Genomic DNA, 16,760 nt, shown 5'->3' with positions numbered 1-16,760 from the left:
TTTGGTATTTTTGAAATGAAAAATTTGGCAAAAAATGAATAAAACAGTAGTATTGACAAAGTTGAAGTCCTATTCAAATACAAGTAGCTAATTTCTGTACTGAAGAGAAATTACAGATTTACGTGAAATGTCTTACTTTGTCTTTAATACACGACTTTCAGCTTAACCACTAACAGGCTATGTTCTATGACAGTAAAATGACACTAACATAAGTACCAAAATATGAATGATTTTTACAATTGAGCAAATTACTGAATAGGCCTTTCAGAGGTAACTTGACACATTAATATTCTTTGTGGCAGGCCAAGAAAAGTCAACTCATCGAGTTTACATGTTACATCCTGGATATATCCCATTGAAAAATACACAAAGTACTACTCATTTGGTTCTTAACTGCTCATCTAAGTAGTGAACTTGTACCCTAATGGTTATGAAATAATGCTACAAATAATGAAAATTTCTGAGTGTCTTACACCCAAAACAGGGTCACAACAAATGTGTGACAAAACCAGTGAGTTTTTTAAACTTGCTTGATATTTTATCCATTGTATTGAAGGACTTCATCAGATCTGAACATCTGATCCACTATCTCAGTAACATGTACAGTCTCTTTTATTTTTAAAGGGATCAGATCTGATGAAGTCCTCCAATGCGATGTATAAAATATCAAGCAAGTGAAAACTGGAAGGTTTCTACATTATTTTACATTACACATGAAACTACTACAGGACAAACAGTCACATTGAAGTAAACTCATCAATAACCATTAACCAATTCATAATAAGTCTTACATGTAAAGCTACTAAACAACTTGTATTTTAATGTGATAGATGTTTCAAACTTTAGAAGAAAATATTGAATAATATGAAATTGATTGGCATGTCAGCTGATACATTTTGTTATGGCTTGGAGTGATACATTTATACCAGTATTACTTTCTAGTACTGGGGGTAGACTCATTTATTACAATTACCATGGTTACTGGAATATAACAACAAATGCTTAGCTTTTTTTCAACCTCAAATAAGGCCAAAAAAAAAAAGTTGTTTGCTTGCCCTCAACCGACCGACCCTAATTTTGGAAATCAGAAAAAAGGGTTTTTTTTTCTATTTACTGTACAAAAGAATACCGACCCTATTTTTGGAAATTCCTGAAAAGTTTTTTTTTTTCTTTTTTCAAATTTTTGCATTCAAGATGTAAAAAAATGTATTTTAGAGCTTGTGTTCAACATTTTAGTTGTTTTCTAATATTAGTTGATTCATTTTGACACCAAAATTGTCTGATTTTTCATATTTTGAGCCTTAATTAATACAAACATTAGAGTTTCCTAGTAATTAAAAAAAAAGAAAAAAAGAAAAGAAATCCCGACTGACCGACCCAATTGTTAAAATTCAATTGAGGGCAAGCAAACAATTTTTTTTTCTTGGCCTTACTGAAGTTAAGACATTTAGAAGAGATGTCAGATGTGTATACTAGGAGAATGTGCTTATTCTAAGGACAACAATGAGGTATGCTATATGTTTAAAGATATCAGATGCAAAAGCCGATACCCCATTTTCAAACTTTTTGTGGTAAAGCCATCAACATATACCCTATAATGCTAGCTTTTAATTAACACCTTACTTTGAAAATCCAATGTAAATTATTCTATGATCAAACACTACACATATTATGAATGTTCTTTATACTTGATAAGTTATATTTGCCTATATCTCAATTCGAGAAAATGGATAATCGCTTTTTGCATTTGAACTCTTATTATGAAAGAGTTTAAAGTAAACTTTTCAAGTAAGGCCAACAAAAAAAATTGTATGTCTCAGACCTTGTGAAGAATTTTAAATCCAATGCATACCGGTAATGTATTTTTTCCCCAACTCAAACTTGACCAAAATAAGCTGGAGATGCTTGAAAGTTTGAAAAAAATTAGGCAATTTCTCTGAGAAAAATGCGCAATGCAAAACGAATGCAAGCTGCAGCTCTGCGACATACCATTTTATTTTATGGACCTTTTAAGGGGGTACTACACCCCTGGCCAATTCTTCTCATCTCATTTTTCTCTAAAATTATAGCGCATTGGTGGTAAGTAATATATGTATATTATACTAGGGGCAAGGACTACAACTACTGCACTGAAAATTCGGCAGCTCAAGGCAAGTAGTTATTGATTTATTGATCAAATATGGGTTTTCCCTTATTTTTGACTGTAACCCCACAACTGTTGTCTGTACTGAAATGAAATTTCCAGTGCAGTAGTTGTAGTCCTTGCCCCTATAATATACATATCTTACTTGTCACCAATGCGCTATAATTTTTGAGAAAAATGCAAAAATAGGCACAAAATTGGGCAGGGGTGTAGTACCCCTTAAAGGAATTCAGGGCTTTTCTGTTGAGGTGGTGGATTGTGCTATATACTTAAAAGTACAAGGTGTCCCATAAAAAGGTTACATGTAGAGAATGAACCGCATTTTGTGATGGTACAACAAAACAATGTCATTTTTTCAGATATTATTTATTCATCCGTCTTGTAACTGTTTGCTAAGTTTCAATTCCGTATCTTAAAAGCAAGTTAACTTATGAGCGCAAGATGACAGGGGTGTCAAGAGTGGCTAACCAACAAAATATCGCACAACTAAAGTTGAACACCCGCACACCTTTTTTCAGATTTTTTCTGTATTACTTTGTATGTTTCTCTTATTTTTCATTGCGGAACTTATTGCACAAAAGAAACATATTGAAAAATTAAATATTGTACACTGAAAATAGATCAGTTTTTAGAGCTTCTTGACTCTTGATGGTAACAAATAAAGGAAGATGGTCATTAGAGAAGAACAAGGTTTTGATGAAAGCAATTCTGCACGCTATATCCCATGTCATCAACATAGTGAAATGAATAACAATCTTTTGCATTTAGGCCTTATTTGGATTTTGTTGACTTGAAATCGTTGCTGTTTGTGTTTATTTCTGACTAAACTCTTGAAATAAAACTGAACAGGTTTTATTGTTTGTTTATTAGAATAAAATACTGCATCTGCCATGTTATGGCTGGGCCTACTCAAGTGCCACGCCAAATGCACGGTGGCTGTGACGGTGGTATAATGAACCTCGTGTTGCATTATGTCGTGTAAAGAGCATGCTCAGGAATTTGTGGAATGCAGACCAAGTACGTAGGTTGTGAACTTGACATTCACAGGGGTACTAGTAGAGGGTACATAGATTATGTCATGAAAAGGATATTTATATTTGTTAACATTAACTTAGATTGTTTTCAAAAATCTACATGTAACCTTTTTTTGGGACACCCGGTATATAGCACAATCCACCACCTCAAAAGAAAAGCCCTGAATTCTCAAATAATTTTACAGGAACTACAGTAACTTTTAAATACTGTTGCATTAAATCTAGCGTACTCACAGAACTTGACTGGGAGAACTTGGGTTCCACCATATTTATGTGTTACTTAGGGGAATAGTAAAAGTTTCTCCAGACCTTCACTGTGTGCTTGACAGTCTTAGACTCTTGTTTCGCCCACCAGTGGGCAATGTGGTATACCAATGCACATGCTTCATGCACAAGCTTTTGCAATGACTGCTTAAAAACACCAGATATCATTCAGTTTTGTTATTTTGGGGCCTGAAAATCTGTAGCAGATTTTCTTTAGAGTTGTACAATATCAGGAAAGTTTCCTGACAATATGAAGTGTTCCCAGATGAATTCTATGACTTTTACAAAGAGACAGTAACTTTAATGGTTTTTAAAAAACATGCCATTTCCCAATCTTGTATTATCTTATTTATTTCAATGTAGCAGCCAAATGGAAACAACACAAAATGTAATTATTATTTGACAGTAAATAAGCCATTTTAAATTGTGACTCCTCGCCACAACTGAGCCCGGATGTCGCCAATCATCATTTTTGAGATATTCAACCAAAATATTCTGCTTGAAATTAGCTTTAAAATGATGTATATCATGTCTATAGTACTTGACATTTAAGTAGTGAAAATCAATAAAACAGTCAATAAATCCTTTCTTTCCTATTGTTTATTGTTAAGTTCGATGGAGCATATCTCAATAGTGGCACTGGCGACATCCGGGCTCAGTTGTGGCGAGGAGTCACAATTATGAAATTAACACAATATATTTGTGTAAAATGCTACATCTAATTATGTATTACACATGCACAGTTTATAATCAATTATATCTTCGTGATTTTAACAGAAGGGAGATTGTACGAAATTACGATTTAGAAAATTCTCAGTTATTCATACTTCTGTAAAAACAAGTGTAATTTTAAAACTTTCATACAAATGAATTTACATAATTTAGCACAAAGTAATGTTAAAAAAGATAAAGATATACCATATTTTCATAAAATTTTGCAAATAAATTAATTATGAACAAGAAAACCAGCAATCACCTCGTGCATGTAGTAACTTGTTGTCATATTATCAGTATCATTCATGATCTTGTCTTTGTGTAATTAGTATTTGTTACTGCGTCATATCTGTTAAATCAATCATCATTGAAACTCATATCTCATAGGAAATTATCCACATCATTCTATCCATAAGTTTCCAATCAGGCTGTAAATAATCTTGACACACATTTCCAGTCTAATTAGAGTCTTAAAGGTGAATGGTCTGATTTCATCTTATGCTGCTCAATGAGACCGTCACACCTAATTGACAAGTTTTATTTGAATTACACGTGTTAGTGGTAGTTTGCTAGTCTTAAAGGTGAATGGTTTGATTTCATCTCATACTGATCTATATATCTAATGAGACTGTTACGCCCAATTGTTAAGTTTTATCTGAATTACACATGTTAGTGGTAGTTATCTCTGGTTTAAAGGTGAATGGTCTGATTTCAACTCATGCTGCTCTACATGTATATCTAATGAGACTGTCACACCCCACATACCCTAAATATGAGCTTATTTGAATAACACATGTTTAGTTGTAATGTAAAAGGCACTTTTAAGTAGTGTTAAGCATCATTAATTTGATCTTGTGCGCTAGTTTGTAATGTTTGAATATTTCTATGTTTAAGCCTATGCGTAAGCCTTTCCCGTGTTTGTATGTGGGTAAGCATCATTAATTGATCTCATATACTAGTGTGCTGTTTGTATTGTTAACCCTCATTATACATATCCATAAGTACTAGATTTGAATTCTGTTTATCAGGGACAATCTATGCAGTTCAGTGGTTAGAGCATTTGTCACACAAGCAAAAGGTTTGGGGTTTAAGTCCCCACACAGATATGTATGTCTAGAGTTTTTTCTCTGGTTTATCTGCCTATGCATGTTATGTTTCCATTGTAATTTTGTGTTTAATTGTGGTAGAGCAGTGGCGTACCGTGGCCGCCCCTTCCCCAGGGGGCTGAAGAAAATCCAATTTTGCCGCCCTTCCTCAACAGCCGAAAAGGTTGCCCTTTTTTTTTTTTACGGTCGTTTGAAAAGTGAAGAGCCCTTCTTCTTCTGCCGCCCTCTTTTGCCGCCTTCTTCTTCCCGCCGCCCCTAATTTGACCGGGGCTGGCACCCCAAAGCCCCCCAAAAAAAAAAATACGCGCATGTAGAGTGAGATGTGTGGTTTTTCTTTCCCATGTATGTTAGAAGATAGGTGACCCACAAAATGTTGTTCATCAAAAATATGCTGTAGCCAAACATCCTCTGGAAACACTAATGTCAATGAAATATACTTTTTCTATGCATATAAGAACTTCTGTCTATGGAAGATAACAATAATGATTGTGTTGTTGACTTCAGTATATGGCAGTAAAGAAATATTTGCTGTCAGCAATAGTTAGAAATTATAAGATTATTTGCTATCTACAGGAGATAGCAATGAAGAGCTATTTGCTGGATATCAGTAAAGTTTGTTTGCTAACGTTGGTCTATGGCAGTAAAGAAATGATTGTTTGTGACATGATCAAGGGGAATGAGCTGGATGTTGCTAATATTGTTTGTGAGATATTGGCAATAACAGTGTTCAAATTCTTTTTATTTCATATTGTTTTCAGCCATTGATATATTGCTCATAACTCAGTAAAAATATGTCTTATTTTGATTGGGTATTCATCAAAATGTAGCATTCATAAATTGCCAGAATTGTTTGTAAAAAAATCCTAATTGAAAATTGCCAACATGTGACCCATTCACCTTCATCATGTCATATTGCTGTCTACAAAGTACAATAGATAGCAAACATACAAGGTTTGTGGTGACTGGTATGGTGCACTGTGCCTTAATAATAATTATATTCTGTCCACAATAGTTAGCATTCAAGTACTATTTTTAGGTCTAATGTGCATAGCAGACAAAGAATATTTGTCACCTGAACATGCTGAAGTACTGCTATGACAGCAAAGAAATATTAGCTTTCTATAGTAAACAGCATTAAATGACTATTTGCTGTCTACAGTAGATAGCAGTAAGTGACTTTTTGCTGTCTGAAGTACATGACAGTAAATATATATTAGCCATCACAGTAGATAGCAGTAAAGAATTATTTGCTGTCTTCAGTAGACAGCAGTAAATGACTATTTGCTGTCTAAAGTAGATAGCAGTAAAGGACTATTTGCTGTCTACAGTAGATAGCAGTAAATGACTTTTTGCTGCCTGGGAAGTACATGACAGTAAATATATATTAGCCATCACAGTAGATAGCAGTAAAGAATTATTTACTGTCTTCAGTAGACAGCAGTAAAGGACTATTTGCTGTCTAAAGTAGATAGCAGTAAATGATTATTTGCTGTCTGTAGTATATGGTATAAAGATATACTATTAGCCATCACAGTAGATAGCAGTAAAAGATTGTTTGCTGTCTTCAGTAGATAGCAGTAAATGACTATTTGCTGTCTACAGTAGATAGCAGTAAATGATTATTTGCTGTCTGTAGTATATGGCAGTAAAGAATATACTAGCCTATTAGCCATCATCAGTAGATAGCAGTAAAAGAGTGTTTGCTGTCTTCAGTAGATAACAGTAAAGGACTAATTGCTGTCTACAGTAGATATCAGTAAATGATTATTTGCTGTCTGTAGTATATGGCAGTAAAGATATACTAGCCTATTAGCCATCATCAGTCGATAGCAGTAAAAGATTGTTTGCTGTCTTCAGTAGATAGCAGTAAAGGACTATTTGCTGTCTGTAGTATATGGCAGTAAAGATATATTAGCCTTCACCAGTAGATAACAGTAAATGACTATTTGCTGTTTTCAGTAGATAGCAGTAAATGACTTTTTGTTTCTTGAAGTACATGACAGTAAAGGTATATTAGCTGTCTACAGTAGATAGCAGTAAATGACTATTTACTATATCTGAAGTAGATAGCTGTAAAGAACTGTTTGTTATCTGAAGTAGATAGATAGCAATAAAGGACCATTTCTAAAGTAGATTAGTATTAAAGAAGTATTTGCACTCTACAGAAGATAACTGTTAAGCACTATTGTGTTGCCTATTATAGGCCTAGTACTAAATGGCCTTGCACCCCATCAATCAGATGTCTAATAATAGATATTTGATCAACATGATTTGCTAATCTTACTTCTAATGTTTGATTTAATTTCAAAACTAATATTCAAAGTAACAGTGTGTGAAGTAGCCTATCACTCAGCTGCTCAAACACAAAGAACTAATTACATTGCCATCTTTTTGTGTCATTCCAAATAGTGCAGAATCACAGAGGGCAGCTATCGTCCAAATAGTACAGAATCAGAAGGCAGCCATTTATACTTTGCAGACACGAAAGAAGGATTTGAATTTGGTCGTTTTTACCAGGTAAGATATCCTGCAGGTATTTCTGCAAGATTATACAGCAAAGTTGATACACTTTGCAGGATTTAAGTGAACAATTGTGGTTTTTATACTTCATCAGCTATTCCCCATTTATTGTTCTATATTGATACAAGCATGACTAGGGAGCATGGGAACTGGGCTGAGATCAAAGAACCACCCTAGGTATGACTTGTGTTAATACATATGAATACCACAATAGAAGTGAAAGTGTTAACATAAAGTACAATACTGTAAAGATTCGTCTAATGACCCTTGACATAACTGGAATTTTAGGCACAAATTTAAAGTGGCCTCCTGTTAAAATCCCACCTGCAAATAAAGGCATAGACCCTTAATTCTTCTTGGATTTTCAAAAGAGGGAGCTCTCTATTTGTATGTAAAATTTACTTTCAGGCAAAAGAACCCATGTGTGCCATTAGGCGAATCTTTACGGTAGTACTAGGCCATAAAATGTTGTGGCTTCAGGGTGCAAGATTACCATAATGGTTCAGATGCAAATGCAGTAATATTTTTCTAATAATAGTGTTATATTCATCAATATTCATTTCATTTTATTTATTATTTACTTTTTGCTTATTTTATTGGACATGTGCTTTTATACTATATTCATGCTAATTAAGTTAGTGTCTTAAGTATTATCAACTACAATCTTATCTTACTAACTAAAATACACTATTAATATAAAAATGTAGGCAATCAAGTCATTGTTCATTTCACTTGAGGTATATAAAGCCTTTGTTTATGAAACTGTACATGAGTCTCTTTGTGGTTGGTTTCCTGCATCTTCTGGATCATCCAGAGGAACTAAACAGGACTCTTCCTCAGAGGAAGTCTCTGTTGGTGCCAGCCTCGATGGGCTTCCTTGGCCCCTTCGTTTCAGTTCCAAGCCTATTCTTTTTGGATCCCAGTTCTTCTTTTTAGATGCTGATAAGCCAGGAGATGAGGACTGCCTTGTTAGAGCAGGAAAATCTGGATCTTTACTGAAAGTCTTTGTCTCCAGAGGGGATGGATCAGAAGTCTTTCTTTCTAGAGCAGATTCAAGACTCTCAACCTTTTGAGCAAGCTCTTGGAGACTTTGAATGATTAGATCATGGTATGGACTTAAGTCACTGATCTCAGGGAGAGGAGACCTGGATGTGCTTTCTGCTACATCTGGAGCAGGAGAAGCTTGATGTTCTTGTGGCTGAGGTGGGTTGTGGTCAGTATCTGGTGGAGTTTGACCATCTGGTGGGGTCTGATCATTGCCTGTGTCTTCTTGTATGGATTGTAGTTTCCGTGGGGAACTCCTTAAACTGTGTATTAATGAACTGCTCTGTTTAACAGATTTTGGTAACACATTGGCATGTACTTTTGTAGGTGTTTTCTGTAGCTTTTTGATCTGCCGTGCTTTTGCTTTCATTTTCTTTTTCATATCTCGATAAATATCTTTTGCACATTGTTCTGGAGTTTCTGGCACTTCATAGGTGGAATTAAATTTTTGGTAATTGATTTTGTACATTCTGTCTTTCAAACTATTCAGCGAAATGACAGAACTTGAAAAACGATGGCCCCACTTGATTTCAGAGGTAATGTATGAAGTACGTGCTTGGGTAACCAATCCTGTTTGTTCAACAACACCTTCTAAGAAAACCATAACTTCCAAATCAGCCTCTACTAAGTCACGAGCTGAAAGTTCATAGAATGGACTGTTTTCATCAATGATGTGACATATGATAACAGGCCATATTAGGAGTGTCCTGTTTTCTCCTGATGCAAACTTAAAGTCAATATTATGATGATACAGAGGTACATATTCCCCTTCTTCAGAAATACTAGGCTTAATTACATATGCCCGGATGTGAGGCTCATACAAATGACTATTACGTATGTTTCCAACACGGAACATGAAGCACAGTTTACCATTGCGCATGGCTATCACAGCATGGCGGCTAAATTTCAATGTGTTGACACGGTTACCTGGGGAACAAATTTTAGCAAAAATCAATCCCAACATGATGGTATTGACGATGTAACTAAATATGTTCTGAACAGCTTCTAGAGCAGCGGCATAAACACAGGCTTCTGATATGAAACGAAATCCATAACCGATTGTGGTCTGTGTTTCAATTGAGAAAAGAAATGCGCCAAACAGGGTGTGTACGTTATAAACGCATGGGTCCTGATAACGAGCCATGGCGTTTGCCGACAACGAGCTCGAGGCTCCTTCTATTAAATCTTCAGCAACTGCAATATCTTTAGCAACATCACCATAGTCCGCTGGACTATTATCATCAGTATTATGTGACCCAGTTTGGGTGCTATGAGTTGGTCTTATATAACTGTTGTAGTAGTCACCATCAGTTAACAAGGTATCCGCAGTACCCCCATAATCAGTAATTTCAATTCCTGGGACATCATATACATAGTCAGGTGTATTGTCACTATGTGAACTCCCATAACTACCAATATCTCCACCTCCACCTCCACCACCTCCAAAAGTAAAGAATGTCGATTCAATGAGGTCTCCATGTGACCAAGCTACCACATACCAACCAATGGCAAAGAAGGACCAACTTAGCAAATATGTCAAACTCAAAAGTAGCAAAACATACCCCCAGTTCAGATCTATCAATGTTGTGTAAATGTCAGAGAGAAAGCGAAATCTTCTGTACTTGAGATGAGTATGAAGGATGTTGCATGCACCATTTTTTTCTACCAGTCTCTGAAATTTATTTCTTTTCTTAATCATTTGACTAAGACTGAAGGTCCACTGTGATGAATGGCGCTGAGAAGCTCGTGGGATTTTTAGAGTTGAATCATCTGGCGCTGGATGCGGGTTGTGATTTTCCGATGTCATGTCAGAAACCTTTAATTTTGGTGGCAGTTTTAAAGGAGTCTTCTCATCGCTTGCCATGTTGAATTTGTTACGGTTGGTCTACTTTGGTGTTACAGTTGATCTGATGCTAACTGTGCAGTAGAAATGGTAGGATGTGATGATTATACTCAAAACTGAAATCCTGTAGTTATATTGAAGACCATGAGGCAGCTGCTTCATCATCAGCTTGGTGTAAAATAATGTTTGTTTTTCATTTTCATCAACTTTATATGGATACTGTACAGCAGTAAACATAATTCATTTGATACGTATAATGCCTTGCGCACATGTCGAAGCACTCAGAGTTATTGCTTGCGTTGAGTAGGCCTGCAATTTAGCGTGTGGGATAAAGGTGGCATTATGAATTGGTATAACTTTGCAGAGATAACCTTTAGCAGGTTTAATCAAACAGGTACTGTAAGACAAATGATATTAACATATCGGCCGGCATAATAGTTATGCGCCATTGAATATTAACATATTGGCATAATAGTTATGCGCCATTAAATAATTTATGACAGGAATTCACAATTTACAGAAGCTCATTTTTTTTGCACATTAATGCCAGACCTAGGAGTTATTATTAGTGGGTTGTTCCCTAACTTTTGTTTCAAAAATATTAATTACCGCTAAGATATGGAATTCTGTGGTTCCCTAAATTTCATGGGTGTAACTAGACCTAACCTTCCGGGGGGAAAGATTGGCCCCCCCTCCCGGCCCCCCACTGGTTACGCCACTGCTAACTTTTGTTTCAAAAATATTGATTACAGCTAAGATATGGAATTCTGTAGTTAAAGCAATCGGAAATAAGTCAATGTTATGATATCAACATTCATTTAATTTGCTTTTATTTTTAAAATATTTTGCTTGTTTGCTTTTGTTTGCCTGTGTTTTGTCAGAAACATCTGAACCAAGTGGAAGAGGAAAAGTGATTGTAGCTTTCCTTTTAACTGCTGAATTGTTGGTCTAAAGTATAATAAAAGCCATATTTAGAATGATAAAGACTTGCAAATCCGTATGTGAGATCAAATTTGGGCAAAAATGCTGTTTTGGAGAAAATCAACTTCACCAAAAATGGTTGAAATTTTGGCAAAAATCTGTTGTTGTTTTTTTGATGATTTTTTTGTGCAAAATTGAGCAACATTTTGATGTGTTTTTCAACATTTTCTCCAAAACTTTTGACTCCAAGTTTGACCTCACAAATGGATTTGTCAAGTCTTTGCCATTCTAAATATTCATACTTTTATATACTTTAGACTAACAATTTAGTAGTTATGAGGCCCAAAGGTTTCCATAATGTTGTTAAAATGAGTCAAATGTTGGCAAAATGTATCTTTTGGCAAACCTAGACAAATGTGGGCAAAATGAGTCAATTGTTTGCAAAATTAGAAAAATGTTGGCAAAATTAGACAATTGTTGGCAAAATGAATCAGATATTGGCAAATGAGACAAATGTTGACAAAATGAGTCAGATATTGGCAAATGAGTCAGATGTTGGCAAATGAGTCAGATGTTGGCAAAATGAGACATATGTTGGCAAAATGAGTCAAATGTTGGCAAAATGAGACAAATGTTGACAAAATGAGTCAAATGTTGGCAAAATGAGTCAAATGTTGGCAAAATGAGACAAATGTTGGCAAAATGAGTCAAATGTTGGCAAAATAAGTCAAATGTTGGCAAAATGAGACAAATGTTGGCAAAATGAGTCAAATGTTGGCAAAATTAGAAAAATGTTGGCAAAATTAGACAATTGTTGGCAAAATGAATCAGATATTGGCAAATGAGACAAATGTTGACAAAATGAGTCAGATATTGGCAAATGAGTCAGATGTTGGCAAATGAGTCAGATGTTGGCAAAATGAGACATATGTTGGCAAAATGAGTCAATTGTTTGCAAAATTAGAAAAATGTTGGCAAAATTAGACAATTGTTGGCAAAATGAATCAGATATTGGCAAATGAGACAAATGTTGACAAAATGAGTCAGATATTGGCAAATGAGTCAGATGTTGGCAAATGAGTCAGATGTTGGCAAAATGAGACATATGTTGGCAAAATGAGTCAAATGTTGGCAAAATGAGACAAATGTTGGCAAAATGAGTCAAATGTTGGCAAAATAAGTCAAATGTTGGCAAAATGAGACAAATGTTGGCAAAATGAGTCAAATGTTGGCAAAATGAGTCAAATGTTGGCAAAATAAGTAATATTGGCAGAATGAGTCAAATGTTGGTAAAAAACTGATACTGGGATATTGCAGTGCTAACATCTGTTATATTGAATTGTGTATCAGTTACCAATATTTTTAAAATGACAGTTTCACTATTCATAGAGGCCCTATTATATAATAATATCAAAATAAAATAAAATCCAATTTTGCTTCACAAGGTAAACATTTTGATTCATGGCATCATATAATCAAATGTGTTAACTTACCAGGTATAGTAGCATGTCTGCTGGAAGTTGATTCTCCAAATGTGCAAATTAATCATTGCAAATGTTCTGCAGATTATATTAAGTGAGTGAATACACACACTCACCCCACACACATACACATAGTCTAACAAATTCCAGTAATGTCTAAGTCAACTTAAAGTTATTCAAAATTTAGAAAATTGCATAATGCTAAATGAAGTCATCACTCCTTGATATGTTTATGATACTACACATGACTCTTCTTGTGGAGGAGGTTTTTCTTCTTCATCCGGGTCATCTATGGTTACTAAGCAGGATTCCTCTCCAGAAGGAGATGTCTCAGTTGGTGCCAGCATTGATGAGCTGCCTTGGCTTCTTCGTTTCAGTTCTAAGCTTATTCTCTTTGGATCCCAGCTTCTGCGGTTTCTAGAGGACGATAAGCGAGGTGTTGAAGAGTGTCTTGTTAAAACAGGTGCATCTGGATCCTTACTGATAGTCTTTCTTTCCAAAGCAGATTCAAGGTTCTGAAATTTGAGCGAGAGATCCTGGAAGCCATGTTGGATCAAGTCTTGACAAGAGCTGCTAATGTCTTGTGTGTCAGAGGTCTGAGTGGACGTACTTACTGTAGTGACTGGGGCTACAGCTTGAGGTTCTTCAGTAGGAGGAAGGGGTGGGTTGTATTCAGGTAGAAGGTGACTACTGTATGTGCCATCTTCTGCTATGGACTGAAGTTGTCCAGGGGAACTCTTTAGACGACTTTGTCTAAAGGAACTATTCTGTTTTACAGAACTAGGTACTAAGTTTACATGAAACTTAGTTTTTTGATGTGTGAGATTCTTTTGTTTTTGACGAGCATCTGCTTTCTTTTTTTCTCATTTCTCGATAAATATCTTTTGCACATTCTTTTGGAGTATCAGGCACTTCATAGGTAGAATTGAATTTTTGGTAATTGATTTTGTACATTTTATCCTTTTCACTGTTTAAGGCAATAACACCACTTGAAAAACGATGGCCCCACTTGATTTCAGATGGAAGGTATGAAGTGCGGGCTTGGGTAGTAAGTCCAGTTTGTTCAACAACCCCTTCCAGAAAAACCATGATCTCTAAGTCAGTATCAATAAGGTCATCAGCTGGGATCTCATAGAGTGGGCTTTTGTCATCAATGACATGACATATGATGACGGGCCATATAAGGAGAGTCCGGTCTTCACCCATTGAAAAATTGAAATCCATATTATGATGATACAGAGGTACATATTCCCCTTCCTCAGTTATAGTGGGTTTTATCGCATATGCCCGGATGTGGGGTTCAAACAGATGGCTGCTGCGTATGTTTCCAACTCGGAACATGAAGCACAGTTTACCATTGCGCATGGCTATCACAGCATGGCGGCTAAATTTCAATGTGTTGACACGGTTACTTGGAGTTCCAATTTTAGCAAAAATCAATCCCAACATGATGGTATTGACGATGTAACTAAATATGTTCTGAACAGCTTCCAGAGCAGCGGCATAAACACATATTTCTGATATGAAACGAAATCCATAACCAATTGTGGTCTGTGTTTCCATAGAGAAAAGGAATGCGCCAAACAGAGTTTCTACATTGAAAACACACGGCATGTGATAATCACCATAATTACCAAAACTGCCGGCATCTGCAGATCCTCCAATGTCCTCCTCACCAATGGCACTATTGATAGATAAACCACTTGTAACAGCAGCATCGATGACTGACCCATAATCATCAGTAATATATTCCCCAGTTTGGGTACTGTGAGTTGGTCCAATATCACTGCTGTAATAGTTGCCATCCGCTAATATAGTACCCACAGTACCCCCATAATCAGTTCCTTCAATACCTGGAATTCCATAGTCATCATATCCCTGGTCATTGTCAGGAGTGCCACCAAATAAACCCAAATATCCGGAGCTAGTGTCTGCAATGTCTCCATGGACCCAAGCCACAGTGTACCATGCTATAGCAAAGAAAGACCAACTCAGCACGTATGTTAAAGTCAAAATTAGCAGTATATAACGCCATTTGAGGTCAATCAGGGTTGTGTAAGCATCAGAAAGAAAGCGGAATCTTTTATTCTTGAGAGGAGTGTGAATGATGTTGCAGGCTCCATCCTTCTCAATCAGTCTCTGAAACTGTTTTCTATTCTTAATCAATTGGCTGAGACTGTAAGTCCACTGAGAAGACTGACGCTGAGAAGCACGTGGAATTGTAAGAGTTGAATTGTTCAGTGAATTTGAGTTTTGATTTCCACAAGTACTGTAAGCTACCTTGCGATGTGGTGGTATCTGTATTGGAATCTTCTCATCGTTTGCCATGTTGAAAATGTTGTTGTGTCTTCACTTTGTCGTTGTAGTCTTTGCGATACTAATTATGCAGTACAGATGGTGTAGCGGCATCGTGTGAGCCATTGATTTAATAGCGACATTCAATGATAAGACATCTTCTTCATCAGCTTTGTAAATATAATGACTTTGTTTTCAATTTTCGTCTACTTTATATGGGTATTCTATAGCCGCAAACATGGTTTACTTGATACACGTAATGCCTTCTGCACATGTCATAGCTTTCACAGTTATTGCTATAGGAGTAGGCCTGAAATCTAGCACGTCATATTATGGCATGATAAATTGGTCTAACCGTTTAGCAGATTTAATCAAAGTTATGGTGGGGAACATGCATGTGTTCTGATTAAACGGGATGAGTCATTTGTTTTTGAAATTAATTTTGAGATTATTAGATGTTTAGAAGAGTTAGACTGCTATTGTATTCCATTGTTGTCCTCAATGCGACAACAACAAATCTCTGGCACTGTAAATCCAATTTCTATGGGATTTCAGCATGTCATAGTTTGTTAAATGACCAAGACAAGAATATTAAATGAAAAAATGAAAATTCATATCATGTAACAAATAACTCATTTAGCTGTCAGATATGTTCATTTTGAAAATATTTTCCAGTAATATGACAATAATGCACAATCGTTATGTCCCATTTTAATCATGTTAATGACAGGTATGTATTATACAATATGTGACCGTACACGGCGAATGAGCCGTAAATTCCTCCCCGGTCAATTTTGTTTTATTTCGTGTTTAGAAAATATACATCATAAGCTTTAAAATGGTATATTATTTGATTTCAAACGATATCCAGAAGCGGGGTTATGGTTTGTTGAACTTTGCTCCTTCAACAAAATGGTAGCTTTTTTCGTTTATACATGTGTCTCTTTTTCCACATTGTTGGCAATAAATATCAAACAGTCATTATTTGCGGTCATTTCAAATCATCCCAAAGTCAACAAAGTTCAAGAAAGTTCTCTCATTGTTAATTGTTGGTTATACATACCTATACAAAATACAATGCCTGGTAACCCACCACTTGAACAGGATTTAGCCAGAGCAAACAAAGACCAGAGCTATTAAAATTCTATAGCCATCTAAGGTAGAAGCTTATTATCCTCTTCAACAATAGGATTATTGATTGGTGTTTGACTATAAAAATGAGATAGATGCCGCGCCAGCTAGAGGTACCGATGAATACGACCTTCATGCACATTTTACACTGTAACTCATAATACAATTTAGGGAATTTACGGCTCATTCGTGCTGTACGGTCACATATGATGATCAAGTCAAAACTTTCTTAGGAAAATAGCACACAATTGAAATAAAGATTCA

General features: G+C 35.7%; 2 protein-coding genes across 2 annotated transcripts; both read right to left on the bottom strand.

Moving 5' to 3' along the window:
• Nucleotides 1-7,152: 7,152 nt before the first annotated feature.
• Nucleotides 7,153-11,197, bottom strand: LOC140156955 (uncharacterized). The gene has a single exon (XM_072180005.1). It carries the CDS (start codon nt 10,687-10,689, stop codon nt 8,536-8,538), a length of 2,154 nt encoding a protein of 717 aa, XP_072036106.1. The 5' UTR covers nt 10,690-11,197; the 3' UTR covers nt 7,153-8,535.
• Nucleotides 11,198-13,088: 1,891 nt separating this feature from the next.
• On the bottom strand, nt 13,089-15,449 carry LOC140167480 (ATP-sensitive inward rectifier potassium channel 8-like). Its single transcript, XM_072190790.1, has one exon. The coding sequence runs from the start codon at nt 15,396-15,398 to the stop codon at nt 13,875-13,877; it is 1,524 nt and encodes a 507-aa protein (XP_072046891.1). The 5' UTR covers nt 15,399-15,449; the 3' UTR covers nt 13,089-13,874.
• Between the last annotated feature and the right edge of the window lie 1,311 nt (nt 15,450-16,760).

The sequence above is a fragment of the Amphiura filiformis genome, chromosome 1, assembly GCF_039555335.1.
Source record: "Amphiura filiformis chromosome 1, Afil_fr2py, whole genome shotgun sequence".
Taxonomy (NCBI): Eukaryota; Metazoa; Echinodermata; class Ophiuroidea; order Amphilepidida; family Amphiuridae; genus Amphiura; species Amphiura filiformis.
Note: the sequence above shows the minus strand (reverse complement) of the source record. Positions and strands in the feature narration are given on the sequence as shown.